A 21,710-nucleotide genomic window follows, 5' to 3' on the forward strand; every position below is an offset into this window, starting at 1 on the left:
TCAAGGCTTCATTCTGCATTTTGTACGGTGTTTTTTTTTAAATCAAATGAATTATTTTGCAGTCCAATACAATGGATCATAAGATTATTGTACTTGGCTGATTTAAATGAACATGAATAGTTACTAGGAAAAGTAGAAAATAAAATTAGAGGAGAAGTTGGAATGTTGGAAGTGTGTGTAAATAGAGAAAATTATAAAGACAGAGAAAGATGATTTAGTTGTTGCTGTTTTTGCAATAGAGTAATGAACATTATTTTATGAACTGATCCTTCATGGTTCAGCTTTGTTGGCTGCTAATACTGGCCTGATTTGCCTATTACAATTTGTTTGTCACATGACACTAAGTTGTATTGCAAATTAACATGCACACAACTGGGTATGGTAAGTAGCTGGATCTCCAATGTGAAGTAGAAGGCTTTCATGGCCAGCATCCATAGTTTTTTGTGGGTTTTTCTGTCAAGCCCAGAAAAACCCAGAGGAGTGAAGACAAGCAGCCACCCAAAGGGAAGGTATTTCCACCAAACGCAGTGTGCAAACAAGAATCAAGGAACATGAGAGACACTGCAGACTGGGCCAGCCAGAAAAATCAGCAGTAGCTGAACATGCCACAAACCATCCTGGGCATGAAATACTGTTTGAAAACACTGCAATTCTGGACCATGCCAACCACTACCATGCCAGGATGCACAGGGAAGCCACTGAACTCCACAAACACCTGGACAATTGCAACAGGAAAGAGGCAACCCTTAAAGTAAACAAGGTTTGGTTACCAGTCCTGAAAGATAGCAAGATAAAGACTCAACAAATGCAAATGAGAAATCTCCCAGGGTCAGGGGTTTCCCAGCAGACAATGAGCACTAATCAAGCAGACACTAATCCTCTTTTGCAGACCCTCACACCCTGACGACTGCAATTAGCAACAAACAATATACATGCAAATCACTCCTGCCTTTCCAGGTCACACAATATATATAGTCAAGTCCTTTCCAGGCAAACATTCTCTGAAGATGCCAGCCACAGATGCTGGCGAAACGTCAGGAAGAAACTCTGCTAGAACATGGCCACATAGCCCAAAAAACCCACAAAAAACTATAGCTTGATCTCCCTTTCTGCTCTATACTCCCTTGGCTCAGTTACAAGCCACATCATGTCCATTAACATTTCATCCATTTCACCAGTTGTGAATGGGAGAGAACGTACACTCATCCCTCCATATTTGCAGCTTTGATATTTACGGATTTGATTATTCACGGATTTGATTAATATGTTCTCTCTAGAAATATCTAGGTCCTCCAGTGCAATTCTGTGGTCAACTTTAAAAGTTGCACTGAAAGACCTAGAGATTCCTAGAGAGAATACTCTACTAGGGATTTGTAGCTCCTCCAGCGCAGTTCTATGTTGGACGTTGATCACAGAGTTGAACTGGAGAACCTAGAGATTCCTAGAGAGGTGTCCTCTCAAGTAAAAACATTGTGTTTTTGTTATTTGCAGTTTTTCCATATTCACAGGGTTCTTGTGCTCCTAACCCTAGCGAATCTGGAGGGAAAAGTGTACTTTGCTTTCATTTGATCCCTTGTTTGTGTGTTTGCTATGCTATCAATTCCTGCTGCAACAGGCACTTGGAATGAGGCAATGGTTCACCATCTTGTTATTGTTTGCTTTCAAGTCATTTCCAACTTATGGCAACCCTAACATGAATCTATCACGGGTTTCTTGGCAAAATGTGTTCAGAGTGTGGTTTGCCTTTGCCTTCCTCTGAGGCTGAGAGTGCTCAAGGTCATCCAGTGAATTGCTCAAAGTCATCCATTGAGTTTCCATGGCTGAATGGGGATTCAAACTTTTGTCTCCAGAGTCATAGTCCAATGCTCAAACTGCTATGCAATGCTGGCTCTCAACCTACCTCATCTACCACTTACTATTTACTCCTCTGGGAAAACCACACTTTTGAGCATGGTTGTGATGGGGACTAATAATGCCTTTTCCTAATAATGCCTTTTCCAAGGGACCCAAGGTGGTTTCATGACCTTGATTTTAGGTTTGTCCAGAAGAAGGGTAAATCATTGTATTTAATAGGAATAGAGGGCATGCCTATCAAATTTGCAGGTAACACTAAATTAGGAGGGGTTACTGGTACCACAGAGGACAGGATCAGAATTCAAAATGTCCGTAACAGTATAGAAAGCTGTGCTGAAAACTAATCAAATTAATTTCAACAGGGAGAAATGTAGACTGTAAAAATGAAATGCACAGATATAGGATGGGTGACAATATGCTTGATGGCAGTACATATGAAAGAGATCTAGGTGTCTTAATGGACTACAGGTTGGGCATGAGTCAGCAATGTGATGTGGCAGCTAAGAAAGCCAATGCAATTCTAGGCTGCATCAATAAGAGTATAGTATCCAGATTGAGAGAAGTAATAGTACCACTCTATTCTGCCTTGGTCAGACCTCATCTGGAATATTGTGTCCATTTCTAGTCACCACAATTCAAGAAGGATGTTGACAAGTTAGCATATGTCCAGAGGAGGGGAACAAAAACTGAAATGTTTGGAAACCCTGCCCTATGAGGAGTACCTTAGGGAGCTGCAGACAGGGACGTAGCCAGGATTTTAGGAAGGGGGGGGGGTCCAGACTAAGTGCCACCATTATAATGAGGCTTGGGTGGGGCAGCGCAGCAGCACACACCATTCATTTTTCTAATGGAAGGGGGGGTACGGACCCCAAGATCCCCCCCTTGGCTACGTCCCTGCTGCAGATGTTTAGGTTGAAGAAGAGAAGGTTAAGGGCTAACAAGATAGCCATGTTTAAATATTTGACTGCCCCGTGCCTAATCCCATTATGTATATGTTAATTAGATTACTCTATTGTAGATTATTTTAATATTGTTGATTATTAGGCATTGCATAATTGTCGCTTACTATTTGATGTTCTTTTGGTGCCTGTTTATCGAACCATTTCCTGTATTGCTATGTACTGTATATGTATTATCCTACTTGAGAGTATGTATTTTCCCTGGAAGAAGATTAACCATCCATTATGAAACCAAGCCCTCCCTCCAGCCCATCTGCCTTGGTCCAGGCCTCGGAGGTAGAGAGGAACTGCTGGACCTCTTACCCTTTTCCGCCACCGCTCCCTTCTCCTTCTGTGTCATGTCTTTTTAGATTGTAAGCCTGAGGGCAGGGAACCGTCTAATTAAAAAGATTGTATGTACAGCGCTGTGTAAACTTACAGCGCTTCATAAATAAAGGTTAATAACAATAACAATAACAATAATAATAATTTAGATCATTTTAATATTTCATTGTTTAATTCTGTTTTAGGGGAGGGAGGAAAGGGGTTTGGGGGATTTTGTGGCAGGATACAGACGGGCAGGGGAAGACGTCTTGGAGGTGTATTCTGCTGAATCCGGAGCCTCCAGACCTCCCGCCCCGGGGGCGTGGCTCAGGAGATGGGGCTTCCACATGGGGGGCAGTGAAGACGCCTCACCTGGGGCCGTTTCTGACCCGCAGTTTCCAAACCGCCGCCTCGGAGGACGCTGCAAAGAGAGAGGCAGCTTCCTCACGGGCGGCCAAAAACGGGGCTTTTTTTTTCTTTTGCCGGCTGGCGGATGCGCAGCTGCGCAGCTGCGGCACTCAGCAGCGGCGGCAGAAAGCTTATGTGCACATTTAAAGCGCCCAAGCCCCTTTAAAACTTTTTCCCTCGCCCTGCCCAAGAACAATGGTGGTCTCCTGCCAGCTGGTGATCAGCTGGTGTTGGCATCCTTGTCCGCTTGCACGTTGCCAATGTCACCAGCATCATGGATGCCTCCTCTCCTTTGGTCCCCGCGCTCTTGCTGAATCTGCAATGCACAGCCACAACTGTCGCCGCTGCCACCCCTGTCCCCCTGCCATCCCCCATCACCTCCCTTGTACATATGTAAATATTTAAAGTTTTAGGGGTTTTTATTGTTAGGTGAAAATGGCACAGGAATGTGTGTAGGGGTTCACTTTAAATTCCAAACTTTCCCCGATTCTAGCAGTGCATGCATACATGTTGCTCTAGGGTTAGGGTTAGGGTTAGGGTTAGGGTTAGGGTTAGGGTTAGGGTTAGGGTTACGAGTCTTAAAATGCGCTGCAGCTGTGCTGCAGCTTCCACACCTGCATGGCAGCTGACGCTGCAATTAAAGCCTGACTGCAAACTGCGCATGTTCCAGGACCTCGACTCATTATGCGATGCAGCAGACACGGAGCTTTTAAATGGGCAACTTAGATTAGCAGCGTAACAATTCTGGCGTACCTGTGCAGCAGCTTACAGACGGAGCTGCGCAGCTGCGCATCATACAGAAAAGAAGCGGGGGGAAAGCAGCACCTTTTTAATGCCGCTTCTTCCCGCTTGGGGCGTGCGGGCGGCGTGTTCATGGCGGCATTCAGGTAAGGGCCGTCTGAAGGTTCTACCTTCATGACGTCATGAACACACCCCTTTTTGCCCATCTGTATCCCGCCTGTATAAAGTTTTAATATGTAAGCCATCTTGATTATCTTTGATAGAGAGGCAGGATACAAATAAAATTATTATTATTATTATTATTATTATTATTATTTGAAGGGATGTCATACTGAGGATGGGGCAAGTTTGTTTTCTGCTGCTCCAGAGGCCAGGACACAGAGCAATGGATCTGAATGACAGGAAAAGAAATTTCACATAAACATTAGGAAGAACTTCCTAATCAGAGTAGTGGAGTCTCTTTTTTTGGAGGTTTTTTAAACAGAGGCTGGATGGCTGTTTATAGGTAGTGCTTTGATTGTGCCTTATGACATGGCTCTTCCAGTTGTATGACTGTTATTCTATGAAAGCTAACAGGGCTTAACAAACATCCTGCTAACCCCCATTATGTGGAACAAGCCTTTCTGGATTTCAAGCCAACCCCAATATTTGTGGCATTGCACATAAAGAAAAAGTTCCTCAAGTATGCAAGGGAAGTGACCAAATTGACAGCACAATTGGATGCCATGACTTAGAAGTATCTATATGCAATACAGTTGCTTAATTAGGGTGATTGAGGCAACAAGGCAGCACAAGCAGAGACCAAAATCTTTTGGACAGAAAACATGGGTTTGGCCCATGGGAGAAAAGTAAGGCCGGGAATGGATTATAAGAAACAAGCATCATGCCAGACAAACCTGAGAGATTTACAGGTAAACACAAAAGGGAATTATACCTTTGGTGATGCAACCAATATAAAAAGTAGAAAGTCAAGGGCTACATCTGCCCTGCAAAAATACTGCAGTTTTACACTGCTTTAACTCCCATGGCTCAGTTCTCTGGAATCCTCGGATTTGTAGCTTGTTGTGGCGCAAGGGGTCTCTGATAGAGAAGGCTAAATATCTCACAAAACTACAAACCCCAGAATTCCATAGCATTGAGCTGTGACAGTTAAAACAATGTCAAACTGCATTTTTTCCACAGTGTAGCTGCAGTCATGGACATTTCAGGAGTGCATGAAAAGAGCAGAAAATAATAACTATGCCCAGGTTGAGACTAAACAGAAGAGTCAATTGTCTGGCTGTGGGGATTGAACAGAAGGCGTTTGGCAGTTTTCTGGCCACCAAGAAAGGTTAGGTCGGTTGAAACATAGGACAGGGACTTCTTTGTGGCAGCAACTTTTGATCAAGAAGGAACTACTTTGGACACTAGTTTGGAACTAGTTTGGACACTGCCTGGTATCTCTTTCAGCCCTGAGGTCCTGTGATTAAAGTGAGGGTACCATATGTCTCTAAAATACTGCTGCTTTATTCATCTCTCTGCAAAACACAGTAGATAGCTTTGAAGACTGGAAGGTTTTCTAGTCTAGACATAATAAACAACTGGTTGGAGCACTCCTCACTTCATCCATTATTGTGTAAGAAGGCCAGCTTAAGTCTTCCTCTACAGGATTTAAGTAGTTTCTTTTTGCTCCCTAAGGGAGTTTGTTTTTGTTTTATTTATATACCGCTATTCCAAAGATCATAGCGGTGAACAGCAAGTAAGCTAATTTGCCCCCAACAGTCTGGGTCCTCATTTTAGCGACCTCGGAAGGATGCAAGCCTGAGTCGAGCTTGGGCCCTTTTGCTGGTCTTGAACTCGCAACCTTGTGGTTTTGAGTGAATGGCTGCAGTACAGGCATTTAACCACTGCGCCACCAGGGCAGTGGTTAACTTGCATGGGTGCCTAAACAGCTCATCTATTCTTTTCCGAAATAGCTAGCGATAGCTGGTCATGATTGTTTTATCCCCTGTGTTAAACAATTAAATTTGTATTGTTTTGATATAACCCAATTGCTTAATCTTGGTTAAATGCTATTTTATTTTGATATAATGAATACCTCCACCTTACCAAACTGCTGGAGCAATCTTGAGTTTAATGAATACTTTTTTATTGAACAGTTTTGGGTTTATGGAGCAGTTTTGTCTGATGCTTATTTTTTCCTGACACAACAACTATATAATTGTATTAAGTAACACTGAAAAGGAGTATGCCACATTGCAACGTTTTGTTAAAGGTCTTCCCTTTCCCATCAATATTTGACATTTTTTCCTCATATTACAGCAATCAGGACTAGCCTCTATGAATTACTAAGTGATATCTGAAGAAATCCTGTTTGTGTGCTATGATTTGGGGACAGAATTGTGATTCCTTCCCCATTTATGAATCTGAGGGAAATTATTTAGTAATCAATTAAAAATGGGGAGAGGAAGATCACTGCAGGTTTCCACTTAACATATGCTGATCCAGTTGGTTTTTTCTCAAAATTAAAGGGGGGGGGGCATGATTTTTCACATGTGGAAAGACAGTAGATCCCAAACCTCAGTTTGCATTGGCACAGTACAATGAGAACTACTGGGACTTCTTCGAAGGCTTGACACACAACCACAATATCCTAGGATGCAACTGCACTTAATCCGGTTGCAGAAAGGACAGCAGAATGTCTCCTTGGGTGATATTTCCAAGTTGTGGTTCTTTCTGTGTTGTCGTTTCTCTTCAAGACTCATTCGGCGTGAGTTTTCGAAAAAGGCTGCAGCATCTTGCATAGTACATCTCCATGCCTGCCGATGCAAGGCCAGGGCAGACCATTGTTGGTGATCAATTTGGCCAAGCCTGAGATGTTGTTTCAGGGAGTCCTTGTATCTCTTCAGTGAGGTGCCCAATGCTGACCCATGGGGTGCCCCTCGCTGACCCATGGCGAGTTCACCATAGAGTATTATTTTTGGGAGGCGATGGTCCTCCATCCTAGAAATGTGTCCTGCCCAGCGCAGCTGCGTCCTCAATAGCATGGCCTCAGTGCTGGTGATCCCTGCTTGCTCAAGGACAGCAACATTTGTCACATAGTCAGTCCAGTGTATATTTAGAATTGTGCATAAATAGCACTGATGAAAGTGTTCAAGGAGTCGTAGGTGTTGGCAATAGGTGACCCGTGTTTCAGACCCATAAAGAAGAATACATAGTAGATATGGTAAAGTAATAATAAATACACAGAATGTTGAAAGATTGGTCATTTGTGTTTCATATTAATCAGCATGTTCTTATTTATTTGTATGAAAAGAAATATCAGAGGAGATAATTAAAACTTATTTTAAAGAGACTGCTCGTCTCTTGAGAAATGGAATCATAGTCATTGCAACAAAAATTATCTTTTAAAGCAACAGATATGATTAACCAAAACATCAGAGAACTTTCTCATTAGATAACTCCATCCTAGTTTATCATTTCATGACAGTGTGTGGAAGCAAGTACAGATGCTATGAATAGATGTTGAGGAAACTAGATGGTAACGTTTGGGATTGAATTCTGCACGCGTTTCTTGGTGATTGATCTTCTTATATTACATCATTATAAATAAACCAGAGGGGGCCTGTGATTACAAGGAAACCTTTGTTTCATTTTGGAAAGTAGCATCTCTCTCTCTTTTAAGTCAAATTACAGATGTTACCAGGATGTGTCATTAGCTTCCCTCAAAGGGAGTTACAAGCTTTGCAAGATTCTTGGCATTAATACAAAAACAGTGGGGAGGAAAACTACAGGGATTTAATAAACAGTGTGATATTTCATGCATGACTAGGAAGTGACAGGTAATTTGAATAGCAGTCAGGGAAAGCTGCTAGGAAAGATAACACCCCTCCAGGAAGCTATTAGAACAATTGCTACAGTGTTGACTGCTTCTTTTAATTGCAGAAATAATTTTCATTTGCTGCTTGATTTCAAGGAACTCATCCCAACCATGTTATGAAACAGTGTAACTTGGAAATGAAACCTGCAGCTTTCCAAGGGCAAAGGGCATTTACAGTTGAACTTTAAGCTAAAGCACTGATTCTCAAACTTTGGCCCTCCACAAATCCCTACTCATTGGCTTAATTGATTATGGCTTTTGGGGGCTGAAATCTAAAATTTCCAGAGAACCAATGTTTGGGAACCACTGGGCTAAATATTTGGATTCATTTGATTTTGGAATGAATTTCAGCAGTCATAGTTACCAAGGACATCACTGTTAGGTCAGCAGTCTACAAATTGTTATCAAGAGCTGGAATGCCCAAAATACAAAAATTCTAAACATTTCCACAGTCTTAATCTGCCTGCTCGGCACACAGAATGAGAGAGAATGCTGTATCATCACTGTGCCAGCACATCTTAGTCCTAATATAAAGCAACTGGTTCTCAGAATTCTATGGTGGCTATTCAACAGACCATGGAATTGCATGTGGTCAAGAGTACAATTGCTACACTGGCGGAAGCTTGTCTGCCAAGTACCAGACACCGTAACCACTGAGGAATGGGGACACATTGTATGAATCTTAATCCTTTGGACTCCGCTGCCTGGGAAGAAAGAGACAGACTCACTCCCTACACTGTTGGGAAATTTCCCTGCACATTTGACAGGAAGGAAGGAGAAATGTGGGGTGAAAAACCTGATGAGCCACCCTGGGAGGGGGGAGTGCATTCTTCTATCTGTTCTCTTCTTTCTCCCTCCCATGAGTTTTCTGTGAGCTCAGTTTTAGCTCCAATTTTTCATAGGAATTTGAAATGATTGTACAGTATTCCTGTAGATAAGTCCTAAACCTCAAAATCAATATTTATTTGGAAAATACTATATCTGGCTATTGTAACCATGTGAGAGGCAGCAGGTGTAGTAGTTCAGGTGTTGAACTACGACCATGGAGACAGGGGTTTGATTCCTCGCTTAGTCATGGAAACCCACTGGGTGACCTTGGGTGAGTCGCACAGTGTCAAGCCCTGAAAACCCCACAATAGCATGCCTTAGATTCACCATTAGTCAGAAATTACTTGAAGACACACAATAGCAACAAATTGTAATCTTATACTCTGCTCCTGACTTAAGCGTGACTGGAATCTTTCAGTTCCATTCTGTAATTTGCTGGATTTCTGGCAGTCTTTGTTGGATTCTGCCTAAAATTCTACAAGACACCTAGATTTTGAGCACCAGAACGGTTTGATGCAACTATTTAAAGGAGGGGATGAAGAGAAAACAGAAATAAATGTAAAGACCACACTTTGCCGTTTTTGTTTTTGTTTTGTTTTTCTTCTCCGACAACACTATTTTCCTATTGTGAATTCCAGAAAGATTGCCTTTGGATGGTGAGAGTTCTTGTTTTTATTTACTTTTTATGCATGTGTTGCAAAGACAGATTTAAAGAAAAATCGACCTTATCTGGCTTACAACCTTTATCTCCAAACAATGGCCTGTTACAGACAGCCAAAATAAAGCTGCTTCGAGTCACAGTGGAGGTATGGTGTTTCAATGATGCATGCGTCCTAAGAGTCCAGAAGTCGCACCAAAGCCACGCTCCAGCCCTAAGGACTGGAGCGTGGGTTTGGTGTGGCTTCTGGACTCTTAGGACACATGATCATTGAAACACCATACCTCCACTGTGACTCGAAGCAGCTTTATTTTGGCTGTCTGTAACAGGCCAAAAGTAGTTTCTGACACTTTGAATTCTGCCCTGGTAAACAAATCCAATACTATGACACCTCCAAATCCAGAAGGAAATCCAGTAAATATCTCAGTACTTAAGTAGGTCACATTGAGAATCTAATTTCCAAACAATGGTATATAGGACTATGTACTAATTTCAAACTCACTGCACCTTCCAACCCCTCAAAAATGTAAGTGCAGCCCTAATCTATTGAACTGTTTAAGGGAAAGAGAGATATGATATTGTTCGTATTATCAGCTTTCAAAGAAAGAGATAAGCTCATGCACCTGAACCCTAAAACTTACAAGTTGGAGAGCAATCTAAATGGGCTAACAGTTTTCATGGTGAAAAGTGGAAGCAGACAATCTTAGTTACAAGTGATTGACTCACAGTTTGTTTTAATAATTACCATACTGTATTATCTCCCTTAAACTTGAAAATTATAATGGTAAATCCACTTCTTCCCGAAGTGCCTTTTTCCCCACAAGCAGATCCTGTGAGTGAAAAATCTTCAGTCAAAATACTATCCAGTAATTTTCTTTCTTCTTTCTTACTCTCTGTCATGCAGATTAATCCTGGAAGCAAAGCTGCTCTTGCCAACCTTTACCCAGGTGATGTCATTCTGGCAATTAATGGTGAGAGCACAGAAAACATGACACATTTAGAAGCACAAAACAAGATCAAGGCTTGTCTGGATCAGCTAACACTTTCTGTGAACAGGTAACTATTTTAATTTGCTTTTTCATGCTGAGATAATAGGTCTCTACACAGATTCACCAAACTGAGTATATTGGACATAGGATTGTCCAATATACAGTGACTGACAGGCATAAGCATGTTGCAAAAACTAATTCTCATATACATATACTGCAAAAATGAATAATCTTTGTAAGACTAATATTATCTTTAAAACACTGAATAGTTTCATTTCTACTGCTGATTTCCAGTCCAAGCTAAAATCTTATTATTGCATATACATATCTTATGAACATGTTTAGATTTTGAGAACTATTTGAAACCCAATTGATTGCTTTAGTGTGTGAGTGTGTGTGTGTGTGTGTGTGTGTGTGTGTATAAAACAATAACCCAGTTTACTAAGTCATTGACAGCAAAATTAAAATACAATAAATTCCAAACATTACATTATTGCTCATTGAATCCATATAGTGCCCTGTGCTGATTCCAAAGAAACAATAAGCATTTTAAAGAATATGAGACTCCTGTTTCTGCTTCAGAAGATGACTTGTGACTTAACCTTTCCCAGGTTACATTATAAAAGGATTTTTGAGAAGAGAGTGAAATTCTGGCATAATTTCATTTTGCATAAAGTCCAATAGAAGGCAAGAACCATCCATATGAGAAGCTTCATTGTATGTAAAAATTCCACAGAAATACATCAAAGCAGATGAGAGCTTTTGCTTTTCCATACATGGAATAGTAGCTTATGTGGAATCCCAAAGGGCCCCACTATATCCATTTATGTCAATCAGAAGCTTTTCGTCCACTTTCATGGTAGCTTAACATGCCATATACAGACTGTAACAGAAGATTTTACACAAAAAGATTTTATAATTAGCATTCCAACCAAAGTTGCTTAGTTGGCATAGAAGTGTTTGTAAGAAGCTGTCTTGACCTAAATAACATTTCATAAATCTGTAGCAGAGAACACATATGAAATGAAAAATTGTTGCTAAAGCATTTGCAGATATTATTATTAAGGATTTCATACATTTCCACCCCAGCAGTTCAAAACTGTTTGTGAAAACAAGTTTGGATCTTTTCCTTGCCACTGTTCTCTGACTTTCATAAACCACCCCATTGCTCCTGCTACTTATTTCTGCAACTTGTGTCACTGATATTTTACTATCTTTGTGTGCTTTCTGAAGCAACTGCCAACATTGTGGTTGTGAAGAAACTCCAGGAAAAGCACTGAAAGCAGGGAGGGTGAAAGAGAAGGACAGTTTACAGTAGAGTGTTTGTGTTTAAGCACCAAGGTATTTGGAATACAGATACTGTCCCTGTTCCCAGTGATAGTAACACAATGCTTTCAGTTCTTATTTAGCTTTTTCTCAAATAGCCCTGCAATTTAAGATGGGCTATGTTAGAGTAAAGGCATCCAGTTAATTTCAGAGTACCATTCAGTACATTTGTTCCTTATGTATATACATAATGGGGGAGTGGGGAGGAAAGTTTCTGCCTGCCCTTTGTAGTTAGTTAAAACATGTGTGTTACAATATCAGTATTAAAACTAAGCATTTAGGTTCCCACTAATGCAAAGTCATCCTGGAAGGAAAGTTTAACCCATCTTGCCCATTCTGTTTGCCCTTGCTACCAAAACTAAATAGCTAGAGGATTTCTGCTTGGCTTTGTGGAATGTCTGCTTTTTTGATCTTCCAAGGTTCTGTCTTATCCACATGGTATTTAATAACTGCATGAAACTACTGGGTAGGCTCACCCAGCATTTTAGAGGAGGCCTATAGCCAAAGACAAAGAAGGTATGGAGGTCCAACCATCTCTGAGTTCCCCTCATGGGGCAGAGGGGAGGGTTGACCAGCTGTCAATCTCACTGGACTGTCTTTGCCATGCCTATGAGCTTACTTATTTCCCCATGGAAGAATGGAATCTATTTAATATATTTACAAGCAACATGCCTTACCTACTTTTCATTTAATTATACTAGTATCAGTTCCTTGATACTAAGGCTAGTCCAGCTCAAATTTTCATGTTATAGGCCTGATTTAGAATATGGTATCAGTGCTATATATAAGCAGACAACCAGCTCTGTTTCTTTTCATCAATTCTGCATGAGCTCATGGAAGTACTAAATCAGTGTTTTTCTGTGGTGATGTAGTGGATGAAGGCCAATGAACAAGATGGGGCCATGATTGATGGTGATTCATATGAAAGGTGAATCTGTGTTCAGTTTTAGCAAGTTGTGTTCCTGCTCATAATTTGGGGACCTCATGGATCCATTTTGTCCACTAGAGACACAATAGATCCTGTGGCTCAAAGAACCAGTTCATCTCAGGTAACAATGTAAGTTATAATGCTTTCTGGACAGGGATGGCTTTGCTTCAGTCATTCACAGCCTAGTAACCTCCATTTTGCATTGCTGCAATACATTGTGCATTGGAGCTGCCTTTGAAAATAGTCTAGAAACGATTAGTACAAAGTATAGTTAGTATAGAATATAGTTACAAGATTAATAAATGAAACTAAAGTTTATGAATATAATACAGCAATACAGTTGTCATTCCCTGTTGTCATTCTAATCTGGTAGTCCATTTTCTCACCCAATTCAAAATCATGCTATGGCTTGGGACATCAGTGAAGGTCTGCTTGAAGGTAACTGCATCTTCTGAGATCTTCACTGAAGCTTTTCTTTGAGTGACATGCAGTTGGATAACAATGAATGAAAGGGAATTTTCAGCAGAGTTATTCCATAACTCTAGTTATGGAATGAATAACCACTTCAGAGGAATCCACTTGGGATATACTCTCATGTCTTTGGGGATAAGGAAAAAGAGATTTTTATTTCCCCAGGGGTCCTTTCACACTACAGATGGCCCTTCATATCCACAGGGGTTCTCTTCTGAATCCCGCCCCTGCAGATACCAAATTCTACAGGACTCAATCCTGTTGTCTTAAATGGTAGTGTGACATTGTGATGCAACCTCCTTTCTAAGCCTTGAGGTTACCTTTTACTTCTCACTTATAGAAGCCCCTCATCAGTGACACCTGCCCAGCATCCACCTTTTATACACTTTCCCTAAATGTATAAGGGCTAAGGTCCTAAATATTTTTCTCTTATAAGTTTAATATCTTAGGTAGTATATTTGTCTGTGCCTGTATGGTTTAGAATTCACTCAGGCAGAGGCTTCTGTTATAACAAATAAACATTAACTTTATTGAATAACATTTAGCAAAATGTAGTTTGTGTAGAATAGTTCAAATGTGATATGGTTACATTAATATAACCATTGTAGGCATTTCAGTTTCCTCTTTGCAATCTCCAATACACTTTCTCTCCCATTCAGTATCCTTCTCTGTATTGAGACCCTTTGCCTCTTTCTTCAGTTACTCTACTGTCTTGTCAAAATATCTCTCTGACTTTCTCTAGGCCCAGTCAGAGTCCCTATCTGACCCTCTCCCTAGAACTCTCACTCAAACCTCCCCTGAACGCAAACCTTCCCTCAACTCGATTCCTTTAATCTCCTTTCAACTCTCTTAAATCCCCCCTCAACTCAACCCACAGTCACTCACTCCTGCCCCTCTCTCACAGTCAGCCCAAAATGTAATTGACTGTTAGGAAACAAAGTCTGCCCAGTGACTCCATCACAAATATATGTGCAACTGCATTGACACAGGCATGTGCCTGTGCCACCATTGAGGAGAACAGGGCAGGGACTTCCATGGATGGCAAACCTACAGATGAGAAGTGTAGACTGTACACAATTATAATGCTATAATCTCATTTTAACTGCCACAGCAACATCCTATAGAATACCGGGATTGGCATTTTAGAGAGTGGGGCCTTTAGAGTCCTCAACCAGGGAGCTCCTCTGATGCCTCTAACCAAACTACAAATCCCAGGATTCTATAGGATGCAGCCAGTTCAAGGGAATCCATGGTGGTATAACCATGCCATGTGAAAGATGTTTGAAATCATGTTGAATGCTTTAACTCTATTTTGGTTTTGTTGATTTTTATTCTGGGTTGTTTTCTTCTTGACCTGGTTTTCTTTGAGAGCTGCATTTTTAAAATTACAATATTTATTGTACTGCAGGGTGAATATACGCTGTGAAGCCCCAAGGGCTACACCATCTTATTTTGACACCTTCTAGAAGTCCAACAGCCTGCACTGTGATGCCACAATTGCCATTTTAGGTGACAAGAAGTGACATCATGTCATTCCCATTTGCCTGTGGGCTGCTTGGGGAGGCTGTTTGTTTGGGGTGAGAGCCCTCTTAAACAGGAGCAAAACTCTGTGGGTTTTTTCAGCTTCAAATGGTGGAGGTAAAAATTCAGCAGAGGCCCAAAGGGGTACACTGTATCCATCAAAAGGCTACATGTGGCTCATAAGCCACACAGGTCCCACCCTTGCAATTTCATTTGTTTTTATTTGCTATTGCTATTTTTTCTTGTAAACTGCCAAGAGAAATTCTGTCATGGGAAAACCTGTAGATGACTACATAAATAGGAAAAACAAAGGAATGCTTTGCAACTGTGGCCAAAGATTAAGGTTTCAGAGAAAGGACCTAAATACATGTAGCAATATGAGCCCAGAAGATCTTGTGGCATTTCTGCTACAGCCAAATATACATTTACCTTGGGAAAATTCCAAATTGTCTCCAAATTGGAGACATGCCACAAAGGTGTAGACATTAATTGACAAAGAATAGTACAATAAAATATGTGAGTTCTAAGGACAATTTAGCAGCACAACATACTGTTTTAAAATTCAGACAGAATCATCATCTTTGCATCAATTGAGGTTCCCTTTCTAACAGTACTATATTCTTATGTTCTGAGAGAACTGTGTACACTGGTGATTGCACAGCATTTCTCAGATAGCTGCAATTTGACAAGATTGTATTCTTCAGAGACAACATGATGTCATGTTTTCAGCAGCACATGTGTTTTCACATATCTTTAATGAGCACATTTCTTCACCAAGATAAACTCTACTGTGGCCGAAGTAGATTTCTGCACTTTTGATGAAACTACACTGACCTGGGGGAATGAGTCAGCCTTCAACTGTGCCTTCCATTTTTGGCAGTTATATAGGAGATAATGAATAACAACTGGGCTCCAGGTGGGAACAATGTCACACAAATGCATTTGGACTTCAGAGTATATATCTGGGTGTAGGTGTTCTCATAACACTCTTTAGAGTGACAGACAATGTCCACTCCACTTTATTCTGAGTGGCATCCATACAAGAATGCCCAATGTGAGCTAGATTGGACTATCAGAGTAAGTATAATGTAATTTCATTTACCCTGACTTCAGTCAATGTGTAACCAAATTTGATTAGCTCTGTTGTCCTTTAGTGTTCATATGATACCCTTTTGTTATCTGAGCCAGGCATATTGCAGGAGAAAAAAGTCCTTTAAGGTTTAAAATGTGCCAAAGCAGTACAAGATTGTGGAGAAGAGTCCCCGTGAACAATCTGGAAAATGTCTTTCCTCAAACTTTGAAATAATTCATTTTTATTTCAGAAATGTGTGAGGGTAAAAACTCAGGGGTGACACAGATAGGCAGCTTGGAGAGTAATCTTATCTCTTTTTTGATGGAGTTACAAGCTTGGTAAATGAGGGGAATGCTGTTGATATAGCATATCATCATTTCAATAATGGATTCAAATTCCAGCTAAGCATCTGGAAGAACATTCTGACAGTAACAGCTGTTCTACGGTGGAGTACACTGCCTCAGAGTGTGTTGGAGGTTTTTAAAAAGACGCTAGATGGCCATCCATTGGGACTGTGTCTTCCTGCATGGCAGGGGGTTGAACTAGAGTTCTCTTCCAACTCTATATTTATGTGATTCTATAATTATAGGAGTTGAAGTCCAAATCATCTAGAGAACAAAAGGCTGGGAACCACTGCTCCAATGTTCTAAACTTTACCTGAGGCAAAGTACAACTGTTGGCCCTTTATTCCATGCACAGAAGCTGGCCAGATTGGCACAGTTGACTGTAACTTTCACACTTGTTAACAAGACTGTGTCCTTCACTGTATCTGAGGACAGTGGCATAGCTTAGAAAGTATACACACAGCTCAGTCCTCCAGTGCATTGTTGCCAGTCCTACCCTACATTCCCTGTTTGCCCTGAGTCAAGTGCCTCATTCTGCCTAACAGTAGGATCAGCATACTAATGAGCTGGGCTATATCTTCTTAAAATTTTGACTACTGTCCAGATTTTGACTGCTGGCCCATTCAGTTTAAGTTTATGAATGCTTACTTCCCTCCTAAAATAAACATCTCTGTACTATTTAAATCTGAAATATATCAGTGTCCACAATTTAACAACTTCTTCTTCTTTTTTCTTTTTTTTTAAAGCCAGGTCTCTCTAATGGGAAAAGTCAAGTTGTTTATTTTGTGCAGTAAGCAAAGCAGCTACAATAATAGTTCTGTTTTTAGCCTGGACCATATTAAACATCTGGGTTACATGGTTTTTATATTCTCAGCTTAGCCCGAAGCAATCGGTTGAGTTCCAAGTAATTTTGTCTGGCCAGTAAAAATTAGTCACTGCTCAAGCCAGATCCAGACCTATTTTGTCACTGAAAATGAGTCATCTTTTCACAGCATTACTTTTCAAAAGAAGAGTGAAGTCAATTTAATCAGGAAATTACCCTTATGATAATTAATCTAGACATCCCATATATATCCTTGTATAAACTCAGCATGCTTTACACCAACTTCTTAAATAAATTACCTGTAGATGTGTTTTATATTCCAGAAATTGCTGTGTAGTGGTGTTCAGCAATCAGAGACTTAAGATGTATTTTCTTTAATTGCCAGTTCTTAAGTCATTTTTCCCCATTATATAACATGGTGATTTTGTGTGAAGTCGAAGCCTTTCATGACCAACATCCATAGTTTTCCGTGGGTTTTTCAGGCTGTGTGGCCATATTCTGGAAGAATTTATTCCTGACGTTTCGCCTAAAACTGTGTCTGGCATCTTTAGAGGCTTTTGCCACAGTTGCAGGTGAAATGTCAGAAATAAATTCTTCCAAAACAGCCACACAACCAAAAAAACCCACTGAAGTCTATAGTGATTTTGCATTTTGACAGAACTGTGATTCATTTGTTCGATTCTTATGAGGCATAAAGACTATTGGTATAGGTACATGGTATGATGGTATGACTTAGTAACATTGTCAAAAATAACTGAAAGCCCAGTTTTCATAAAGGCTAACCAGCTCGCATAAAGCTGCTAAATTAAAATTAAAATTAAAAGTGAGGATTTAGTTCTGTCGTTAATATATTTGCTTGTACTGTGCAAATCTTGAGGGCTGATGAAGACATATCTCACAGCCTTTAGTGTTGTCTTTGGAGCATTCATTGTCATATAAATTCAGTGATCCAATGGTTTTAAAGGGCTGCTGCTTATGGTTCTGCATTGTAGCGCTATAAAACTTACTGGACATCCTTAAGAGATAGTACAACCCTGTTCTATCTCCTAATTTTTAACATTCTGTAATTTTGTTGGCAGCCTTTTAAATGCTGTCAGTTACATTTGAGACATTAAGAACTAATAAGACTTGGAAGCATGGGAGTACTCCGTTTAACTATTTATAACATGTTACTGATAATTTCTTTTTTAAAAAAAATCCCAAAAGTGTTTACAGTATTACAGTGTTCAAAATCAAAGGATGCAATAAAACAATAATAAAACAGTAGTAAAAGCAGGAAAGCATACATTGAAATAAGCAAACTCACCAGGATCAGAAGGATGCTGGGACAAAGAGATAAATCTTCATTTGAAGGCAAAAACATTATAGATTGAGAAGCATCTTGATCTCTATAAGGAATTTCTACATAGTGAACACTACAGCTGAGAAAGCCTTCATCTGCACAGTAACTGAACTTCACAAGGCCACAGTAGGGCCTTCTGCTTCAGAATGCAGAGAAAAGGGTAGGCTATATGGAGCAAGATTGTCTCTCAGATAACTTGGCCATGAGCTGTTTAGGGCCTCGGCTACATTTACACTGCAGAATTAATTCACCTTGACACTACTTTAACTGCCATGGCTCAGTGCTATGGCTTCCTAGAATCTGGAGTTTTGTGACATATTTACACTACTCTGTCAGAGAGCCCTGGTGCCATAACAAAGTACAAATTCCAGGATTCCATACGATGGAGTCATGACATTAATTCTGTAGTAGTAGATGCATCGCCTAAATCTGCTTCATCAGATGCAAATAGACTCACACCTCTCCCACACTCACTACTTTAACAACAAGTAGCTTCTTTATGATTTCAAGTTTTGATCTTCAGTTCCTGCATGTTTTGTTTTTTAAGGCCAGTACTGTAAGTCCAGCTCCCAGGTGGCATGTGTCAGTTTAGCTTGGATCATCCTAAGCTCTTTACTGTTTGCATATCTAGCCTTGTAGCTTGAATAAAAGCTAAACTTCTAAAATCATACATGGGGAAATGACAATTTTTCATAGCATGGACAAGTAGTTCCTGTAATTTTGAGACACTCTGTTTTTCACAAACATGCATTCCTATCAATAATAATGTGACTGCTTTCCTGTTTGTGTCCTTGGTGTGTTCTGTTTTGTTTTCTCTATATATCTTCCACCAGTCAGAAACGGAGGAAAGGAGAAGTGTAACAAAACTTTGAGTTTAAGGAAAGCAATTTACTTTCACTATTTTCCATTAACTGAGAGTTAAGAAAATGTGAGGGCAGGAACAGCTTCTGAAGGTTGATTGAAATAGTCAAGTTGTTTATGATTTTGTTTCTCTCCACATCTGATGAGTGAATCCCTATGGAATTTTGTGCTGCTCATACTTTGCCAAATAAGGTTCCATGGATACCCAGCTATGGCTATGTGATTAATGGTCATGACAAGAGACAGGACACATCTCAATGAACATCTTTCATCTGCTAGCATTTGTTTTTCCACCTACTATTCTTTATTCAATGAATTATTCCCATTATATTATGTAAGAACAGGTTTTTTGTTGTTGTTCTGTTTTTAGATTGTGTTCAGTGCCTGCCCTTTCCTTCTCCTTGGAAAGTTCAATTGGAAATATCACAGCGACAGACATTTTCCACATCACTATTAAAAGAAGGATTTGAGTATGAAAAGTGATTGCATTTGATACTAGAGTCATTGTTGTAATTTCAAAACTGTATTCTAGTTAACATTGTCATAGAGTTCTATAGAATGTCAATCTAACAAGGAATTTACAAAGACTCACAAAAATATGTTTTAAAATGTTCAAATAATTGGACTAAAGGAATGACCAGGACCAAGGCTACCAGTAGCAGCACATTAGATAGAAGGCCAATATAAAATAGATTTAAGAATAACAAATGTAAAATGACTGGGAGAAATAAAATGACCTGGCAGCAAAATGTATAGTAGTCAGTGAAAAGCAAGCTCACAGCGGAGGTGGGGGGTGGGTACACCACTTGCCTGGGACACAACTTTCTAAACCTTTGTCTCTAGTCACCATTTACCTTATATCTAGGATGGGTGGGAATGCAGAGAAGGGATTCTGGGGCAGACTGCCGCATAAGGGTAGCTATATGTGTGAAGCAAAACAATAACTCTTAAGCTTCCTGAGTCCCTTGTAGTAAGAAATTTAGGACTGTTGCTATTTGGATGTTATGTTAATTCATGCATGGAGTGGGAAACTGTAGGATGTAAGTGGGATATATTGGACCTTGGAAGGCAGCATCTCATGCTGCACCATCCCTTTAAAAAATACAGTTTTCCCTCCAATGACCTCTAGACACTCTGAGGCAATTTCACCAAGTTTTTGATACTCAGGAGATTCCTTTTGCCCAACAGGGAGTGACCCTCAAGTCAACGCCTCAGTCACCTCCTGTTGGGAAAAATGATCTCCCTTGGGCCTAATGTGGCAAACACACATGTAGATAAGCAAAAATCCATAGTTAACTTTTTTTTTGGTTAAAAATATATTGTACATACTCGTGTATAAGTCTATAAGTTTTAATGAAAAAATTGACCTCCCCCCCCAAAAAAAAATCTGAGTAGACATATCCACAAGTCAATGTAAGTACTGTACTAAATCTCATAAAAATAGAAAACATCCCCTGGTGAAAGGCAAGAGTGTGATCTATTCTGGAAGGACTGACCTTCCTCTTTTCTCTCATCCATCCACTCTTCAGTGTGAACACAAACAGTTATGCCTTCTACAATTTTGTAAGTTCTTTTGCATTGTTTTCCTTTGCTTCATCCTTTAGATCCTTTGTTACATGCCCTTAGGTTTTACCCTCGACTTATCCACAGGTCATATCATATCAAAATCCATAATTTCGCCACCAAAGCCTGCTCTCGACTTACACATGAATTCGACTTGTAGTCAAGTATATACAGTACTTGTCTGTCAGTTTTGTTCTTAAAAAAACTTGGAAGTGTTTTCCTCAGTAAGTAAAGAAAATCTTCCCAAGCCAGTGGAGAATGAATAATTTAATATACAGAACAGAAACAACATTGGTTTAGAAATTGGGACTCCAGGCTTCTAGAAGGTGAAATTGTCTAAGGTACTATCAGAAATATTTAGGACACCAACCTTCCCTAATTTGGCACCCTCTTATCAACCTGGTAATTTCTATATAGAAAATAGATTTCCCATGATCTCCAAAGCCAAATGGGAGTATGTGTCTGGTTGGGAAAGGCAATAGAATAACAACATCATGAAGTGTGCATAAAAGTAGCGCAGTGTTGAAAGGTGATGATTTATCATTGGATAAATGCCCTTACCAACACACAAATACTTTGGCAAAGTCAGGAGTCAGTTCCCTTTCATTACAATTTTTAGCAGGAATGCAGCCTCCCATAGGTCAAATTTTTTGGCCTCCCAAATGCCCTCTAGCCAGCATTGTGGCATTTTTGACATGTATTGCACTCTTGGGCCATTTTAGGCTCAGGAATGGCCTTTTTTAAAAAAAACCAGAGGTGACTTCTGAACACTTCTTTTGGGGGGAAAAAGCCTCTGCTGGAGCTAAAATTATCTGGTGAGGGCTAAAAAACATGGTGAAAACACCCTCCACATAGCACCT

At 40.1% G+C, this 21,710-nt stretch overlaps 1 protein-coding gene across 2 annotated transcripts in view; it reads left to right on the forward strand.

The window, feature by feature from the left end:
- The window catches only part of PDLIM4 (PDZ and LIM domain 4), a 91,696-nt gene that overhangs the window by 13,870 nt on the left and 56,116 nt on the right, over positions 1–21,710 (forward strand). For both annotated transcript variants that reach the window (XM_089530686.1, XM_089530695.1), the window contains exon 2: positions 10,515–10,666. In XM_089530686.1, the coding sequence (XP_089386812.1) occupies positions 10,515–10,666 (152 nt within the window). The remainder of the gene's footprint in view (positions 1–10,514; positions 10,667–21,710) is intronic.

This window comes from Sceloporus occidentalis, unplaced genomic scaffold, assembly GCF_023333645.1.
Source record: "Sceloporus occidentalis isolate IW3139 unplaced genomic scaffold, rSceOcc1.0.p SCAF_1, whole genome shotgun sequence".
Taxonomy (NCBI): domain Eukaryota; kingdom Metazoa; phylum Chordata; class Lepidosauria; order Squamata; family Phrynosomatidae; genus Sceloporus; species Sceloporus occidentalis.